Raw genomic sequence first — 7737 nt, 5'->3', positions numbered from 1 at the left:
CCCCCCCTGTTTCGCCCCTGCCTGTCTTTCCGAAAGAGCCTGTATCCCTTCATTCCAACACTCCGGTTGTAGGAGCCATCCTGCCATGCCCATGATGCCAGCAAGGTCATAGCCCTGCAGACATGTGCATGTCTCAAGCTCCTCTTGTTTATTCCTCCCTGCTACCTGTGTTTGCACAGAGGCCTTTAAGTTGGGCTCCTGATGATGTGGAGTTACTGGCTGGGGGCGCTGGGGGATTCCTTTGTGCTGCTTTTCAGGTGTGCTCCTGCTGACCTGTGATCCCTGTCTGGGCTCTGGGCATCTGTTCCTGGCACTGGCATCAAACTGGTAGAAGTGGGATGGATTGAGGTTCCCCTGCCCCAGCAACTTTAGTTTAAAGTCCTCTTCACCAGGGTGGCAAGCCTGTGACTGAAGGTGCTCCTCCTCTTCTCTGACAAGTGGACTCCATCAGCCCTCAGCATACCAGCTTTCTCAAAGTGAGTCCCCTGGTCTAAGTAGCCAACCCCCTGGCTGTGGCACCAGTCCCTTAACCATTTGTTGATTTGCCATATTCAACTGGCCCTTTCAAACGCCTTCCCTTTGACCGAGAGGATTGAGGAAAACACTACCTGTGCTCCTGAGTCCCTTACTGCTGTTCCCAGGGCTTTGTAATCCTTCTTCATACTCTCAGACTGCTCCTGGCTGTATCACTGGTGCCTGCGTGAAACAACAGCAGCAGATTAAATACTTTAATCAAATATGAGTTGAAGCTGTCTTTTTCTGAGCTGAATTTCTACAGTTCATTTCAGGGGCTGATTGTGGTCAAGGTCTGTAGAACAATGATGTGCTTTGTGCTCTGTGTGGGAAGCAAAGTCTCTGCTACTGACTGCCGCACAGCCCCTGCCCCATTTCTGCAGGTGGCTGCAGCTCTGCGTTCCTTTTCGAGCTGATACGGGCGGGGACAGTGAGACTATTGCAAAAATGTATAGCCAGCTGTGTCAGCCAGTTCAATAGTTACCACTGTGTGAGAGTGGCCTTCATAACTATGAGTAAGATAAGGGAAATGTTTCCCTTATATTTAAAATATATCCCTTTATATATAAAAATATATATATCTCCCTTATATTCCCCTTGTATTTCCCACCCTAGCACTACTACCTTAATGAACGGAGGCAGCAGAATATGAGATACTGATATCAGTCAGCTACCATTTCTTATCGGCTTTGGTTAGGGGCTAAAATTTTTGTGTACAGGTTTATGCCATTAGCGTTGTTCAGACAACTGATTAAAATCCCAAAGGAGCCTTTCCACATAATTTGAAGGATTCAAATGCGGTGGATTTGTTGGATCAGATTAGTTTTTTTTTCACGTACAACTCCTCAAAACCTGTATGTGTTACTAGCTTCCCATTTATTGGCAATGGGAATCCTGACACAGGTGACGTACATGCCAGCACATTTGTCTGTTGCTATTAAGGGTTGTAGTTTGTACTTTTTTTTCTTGAATATTTGCATTTATTTGATGTCTCCTTGTAAGGAACAAAACTATGCTGAGAAAATTAGTCGTAAAACACAAGGGGAGAATAATTTGCATACTATTTTTAGCCATTACCATTAGTAAGAAATGCTAATAGTGTTCTAAAAACGTTTTCTCTTAGTATTCATTACTATCAGAAATGAACTTCAAATGAACAAGAAGATATCTAAATATAATCTGAGTATTTGTGTTAGAAATAAGATGTATTACTTGATTAATGGCAGATTCATTTGGAAGTTTACTGTGAGATTCTTCTAGATGGACCGAATTGACTTTTTTTTTCTTTTTTGTATTTCTGTCTGTCTGTATAGAAACTTATAGGATGGGAGAGAGATCCCTGTCCTTTTAATTCAGGGCACAAGAGACCTACTAGGAACTTGATAGAAGGAAGACAGTAGGTGGTATGTTCTACCTCCACCTTTCTTAGGTACTTTGCAGGTGGAAAGGTGGTGTTGCAAACTAAATAAAGTCCTCAAATAGAATAAACGACATGTCCAAGGCTGGAATAGCAAAAGTTTGAAATTCCTAGTTTGAACAGGGAAAATGTGGTGTTAGTCTTACACTGCTGAGTACTGCCCCGTGATAATTTAGTACCTATGACATGCTGGAGGAAATCTGAGAAGAAACTGGGGAAAAGTGCCAAGATTACACTTTGTGATACTGTAGATCTTGTTGGGGAGCGGTGACACAGAATGAGCGAGAGCATTACACAAGCGTGCTGTGCCCTTCTGCAGTAGTGACTGCCTGGTACTGTATCCTTGCAAGAGCGTCAGACACCACAGTGTTTCAAACAGGAACATCATAAAAATCAGGAAACTTGACTAGAAGGAAAGTAGATAGGCAATGTCTCTGCAGGCAATACAGACTCTATGTAAAAACGTCATACTGGAGCTATGACATCTTTACCTTTTAGAAAGATGAAGAAACTTTGGTGTAATTAAACATCAGGGAAGGGAGGTTGTTAGAAGGCATCCTTCAAAAACCTGCAGTTGTGCTCATGTGAGGAAAGCAGAAAAAGAGTATCAACTCTGGCACATTGAAGGCTAAAAAGGTGAGCTGGCCCTGGAGTTTGGGTACTTTTGGCAGGCACAAAAAATGTCTGGACAGAGAGCTTGGGGATATAAGGCTGATAGATGAAGCTGAAAAACGGTGCTCAGAAAATACAAGGACAGAACAAGAAACCTGAAATAATGTTTTGAATTGGAAAAGGCTGGGGAGGTCCCAGGCTGGAACCTTCTTTATAGGGGATGTGTTGGAGAAGCTGAAATGGCAGTAGAAATATGGAATAAAATTAGTGATAATTTTGTGTCAAGTTGCAAAAACACCGTAACATTTTTTCAAGACTGAAAAAATAACTCAAAATATAGGCTTCGTATCACAGTTCAGCTTCTTTTTAAATAGCCTTGGTAACAGAGAGGCTGAGAGGGTTAATGTGACTTGAAGAAAAAAGTAGTTTTTAGGGGGAAAACTTGGAACATGCATGCTTAGAATTAGTTATTTGTACCTGACAAACTAGCAGAAACTGTAGTAGAAAAGTGAGAATTTGGGAAAGAGCTGGCATGGCTTTTGCAAAGGAAAACTGTGACTCGGACATCTATCAGAGTTCTCCAGAGATTCGGGAGGCACTTGGACTTTCAACAGATACCTTGGAAGGGCCCTTATAGCAGGCTCTTTAGGAAATTAAGCTGCTGTGGGAGAAAAGTGTAAGTCTCAGGATAGCTGAAGAGTTAGAAGACAGGTCTCAGGTTTTCATTTCTTAAGAGAACCCGCTTGTTTGGCAGATAGATTTGTATCAGGGTTTTAGGTGTCTGATTTCATGTTTGATACATCTGTTATTGCTGACAAGAAATTGTTTACCTTGTTTAGCAACCTGAACTTCATTCAAAAAGCAGCTTATATAAATTTGAAGGGGAAAAGCTATAACATACTTATAAAAGTGATTTGGGATTCTTAGTTTTAATGGTGTCAGACAGCTCTTTTTGACTGATACTGTGGGCTTTTTTTTTTCCCCATCAGTATCAAACCAACAGCTGTCAGCTCTTACCTTCCTACTCTAACAGATACTTGTCTTGGCTGTAAATTCTTTGGAAGAAAAATGTTATCTTTCATTGCTTGGCTGAGTAGGTCCTTGAATTTGTATGGCTGCCAGATGTGACAGTGTCATAAATACAATGCAAAAGTGGACACAGCCTCCCTTCTTCCCTCAATCCGTGAATTCTAATTGTTTTCAATTCACTCTGTCTTTTTCTCTAGTGTTATGCTAAAGAAGTTGTAGAATCACTCACTTTTACAATACTGGCCTTTTGGAAAAAATAGACTAGTGAAAAGCACTTAATTTCAAGTAAATCTGAGATCTGCATTCTGGGACTGTAATGCGAAATAGAGATGATGAATGTTGTTTCATGATGAGTACAGTGTAGGGTTTTGCCAAAAGAATTCCTACTTCTATAACTTTTAAAGCATCTTTAAAAATTTTCCTGGGAATTTCTTAAGTTATATGTGAACTCCCACACACTTTCCCAAACCTCTCAACATATGGATTTTGATGCTGTGTCCCGTAAGACAAGCCAAACTCTTCTCTTGATGTCAGTTGTTGCCATCTGGCAGGAATTGGTTGCAACTCTCTTCCTCTTTGTTACCTTTGCATTTCTGCCAATTCACCAACTTCTTCAAGACGTTTTCGCCTCTACCTGCTCTGGAGCCTCCTTTCCTTTCTTTTTCTTTTCCTTTTTTTTTCCTTTCCTTCCTTAGTTCAAAGTTACTGGCACTATAGATCCGTGAAAAAGCAGTAAAACTATCTGCTCTTAATATAAGACTCTGATTAATGATCATTGACTAATGGTAGTTAGCATTTAAGAATTTGTGCATGTTCTTTTTTTAAAAGTCATGGCAAATGCTATGCAGTGCAGTTTTCTTTGACTTGTGTAAAAAACTGTTATGGTACGATGTGATTCGTCACCTGCCTGCAGTTAAGAGTATGTATGTGAGCAGTGGGCAGAGCTCAGCTGACGTGCAGTGCCTTACCAAGCACCAGTGCTGTGATTTTGTGGAGTCTCCCTCCTTAGAGATATTAAAAACACCTCCAGGCATGGTCCTGGGCGAGTGACTCTATGTGGCCTTGCTTGAGCAGGGGATTTGGACAAGATAGCCTCCAGAGATCCCTTCCAACCTGAACCATTCTGTGATTCTGTGTCTGAGCCCTTAGCCCTAGTTCGGGCTGAAATATGTGTACACAGTAAGGCTAAAACAAACTGTTGTTAATATTGTACCAACAACCTAAATGATAACATCCTTGCTTTGTAGAAGTTTCTCTTTTATAAGCCTCTTCTACATTCACGTCTATCTGTATTTTTTTCCCCACCTTGTTTATGACCAGCATGTGGTTAAACATATGTATGCTTTGACTGAGTCAGTTAGTCTGTATTACAATTGCATCTAGAAGTGAGGCCCCATTTTTTGGAGGAGGGAGATAGAAGAGGAAGGGTGATTCCTGGAAGCAGGCTACTGTTTTTTTCTATTCTGTTTCTCTCACTTGTGTTCTTAAATTGTGATTTTTTTTTTTACATGTATTGTTGTAACTATTATGTATTTCCTTTCAGTATATCAAGAAGTTTTACAATGAAACTTGGGAAAGAAGATATGGCTTCTCGGTGGATGAAAGCACGCTGACTCTCCTCTGGTCCATAACTGTTTCTATTTTTGCCATTGGTGGCCTTGTGGGTGCCATTATTGTTACTCCAATTGTGAAGTTCTTCGGGCGGTAAGTGTATTGGAAAACTTGTATTTTCTAAAGCAGTTTCTCACTTAGTCTCTCTAGAAGGCTTTACTTTTATTTTTTTTAAAACCCCTCTTCACCAGAATGCAAATCTAAACATCTTCGAAATAGGAAGACTCATTTCTAAGAGTTCTGAATTTCCAAGAGTAAAATTAGTACCTTTCCCTCTGACCTTACTGTGCATCACTTGAGTCACAGAAGCCATTTGCTCTGAACAGGCAGTGGGTTGAGATGTCAAGGGGGTTGAATTGTCAAGAGTGCAAAAGCGAAATACTATAAAATACGAAAGAATTCACGCAGGATTGGTAGATTCTTGTTTCTCAAGTCCGAGTATATTACTGTACACAAATAAAGCTATCAACGTCTCGCTTCTCAACATTTTTTGTCATGCAGTAGTAAGAATTTGCTCTTTTTTTTTTTTTCTTCCTTGTGTCAACTTAAAACACAGTTTGAAGAGCTAAACTAGGGTGAAGTTCATGTTTGATCTTCCCCAAGCTTGGGGACGCCTTCCCTGTTCTATGCAATGCAGTATTTGACCAAGTCTTGACCCTAGGGAATGTGAGTATTTTAGGAATGTTTGTGCTGGTGTGTGTTTGCATTTTTACTGCAGGTACTAACTAGGTATTTCTGTCAAGTTTCTGTTTCATACAGTCTTCTAAAAAGAATTTGAAAAGTAACTTGTAATTTACCTATATTTAGAAGGACATGAAAAAAAAAATCGATCATAGAATTCATCTTAACTGCTCATTAGGCTTTTCCTTAATTGTAAATTCTATATTATTTCACAATTTTTGCTGAATTAAATCACTGGAAAAGGTCATCACAGAAGCCTCATCATCACAGGCACAGATGCATCCACCTCTACTGTTCTTCCTTTTCTGTTCTACATTTTGGCTCTTTCCATCACTTTAGATTGTACTTTCCTAGGCCTGTTTGTCATTCTCCCAACTCGTCCACATCTCATTTTTCATCTCAAAGAGTATGTTTTCAGGTTCTTCGATTTCATGCTTAAAGCAAGTCTGTATTCTCTGCTCTGTAAATCTACTATCTATTCTTCATTAATTTATTCTGTCCCTTCACTTCACCATTTGATTATCAATTCTTAAATATTTTTCATAGTCACATTAAGGTTTTTTTAGGTTTGCAGTTTCTCCTGCCGAATCATCAATTTGGCTTTTACACATTTCTTAAATACATGAAACTATGCCTGATTCAGACTGATTAATTCCCGGAATTGTCTCTGAGTCTTCTTTATTAAGAAGAGAAGTTAAAAATGCATTCATAGAAGGCTTGAATTTTTGGCGAAGAGTAGAACCATTTTGTGTGCAGGTTTGTTAAAGTGGTGGCTGATCTCAGTCATACATATACCACTTTGATGGGAGCAGATCATATATATTTTCAGGGCAGAGCTTTAAATCTTACAGATTCTACCCCTGTTTTATTACATTTATCCCTGTTAAACCCTTAAAACCGCTCTCTTACGGTGTACGAGTACCTGATTGGAGATGGGAAGGGATTGTGTCTCCCAGGGACACTTGATAAAGGCTGCTCATCAAAGTGTGGTTCTTGAGTTTGTGGTTCACACTGCACTCTGTTCATCTGGTCTGGGAAACCATACTGAGATATTGGTATGGTAATTGAGGAGCACATAATGAAATGTTGATAGAACAATAAAATACTTCACTTTAAACTGTTCAAGTGTAGGTTGGAGGGTTGTATGTGTAATGAAGCTGAGCTCCATTTACACTGACACAGAATAATGAACTAAGTGGGATCAAAAGAATAAGTCAGACGTACCGCATGACTTTAAAAGAGCACTATTGAATCATATTGCTCTGAGGTTTATAACATAATTTCCAAATTACCGCATTCCTAGGCCCTGCTTACTTCAGGAGAGATGTAATTTTTTTCAAAGAGAGCCTTCATCCACATAAGTCCCATGTTCAGATGTGGCTTTGACACTCTGTAATTTAAATTCTCTTCTTCTACCAAAGAGCAGCTCCTGGTGCGTGTCTTGAACGCTCAGAGTGATATGCTCGGCGGATTGTTTAGGCCGCTGCTAGGGAGGCATTTGCAGGAGAGGGACAAGGCCTTCCCTCAAGCACAGTGAACCATTTTGAGTATGAAGCGATTAAGGGAATTTATCCGGATTGTCTTAGTGCTATGTTACCACTTTGTCATTCTGAAGTCATCTACTGTAGTTGAAATGGTGATCCAGTGGTCAATCTGTTACAGGCTTTTATTCAGACGCCTAGTTTAAAGGACACACAGCTTATTATTTAAACACCTAGTTTCCTTACTATACTTTTTGTATGAAGTATCATATGTGCTCCCAAGTGGAGCTTCTAGAGTCTTTCTTATTACTGAATTTTGAGACAACAATACATTTTTGATGAAACTTTAATTCTATCATTTTCCTAGTTGTGAGTTTTAGACAAAAGGATGAT

At 39.8% G+C, this 7737-nt stretch overlaps 1 protein-coding gene across 1 annotated transcript in view; it reads left to right on the top strand.

Moving 5' to 3' along the window:
- Positions 1–5114: 5114 nt before the first annotated feature.
- The window catches only part of SLC2A9 (solute carrier family 2 (facilitated glucose transporter), member 9), a gene marked incomplete at its 5' end in the record, with an annotated part of 93540 nt that continues 90917 nt past the window's right edge, over positions 5115–7737 (top strand). The window contains one exon of the mRNA XM_009707783.1: positions 5115–5275. Within this exon, the coding sequence (XP_009706085.1) occupies positions 5115–5275 (161 nt within the window). The remainder of the gene's footprint in view (positions 5276–7737) is intronic.

Source organism: Cariama cristata, unplaced genomic scaffold (assembly GCF_000690535.1).
Source record: "Cariama cristata isolate BGI_N322 unplaced genomic scaffold, ASM69053v1 scaffold739, whole genome shotgun sequence".
Lineage (NCBI taxonomy): Eukaryota > Metazoa > Chordata > Aves > Cariamiformes > Cariamidae > Cariama > Cariama cristata.
Note: the sequence above shows the minus strand (reverse complement) of the source record. Positions and strands in the feature narration are given on the sequence as shown.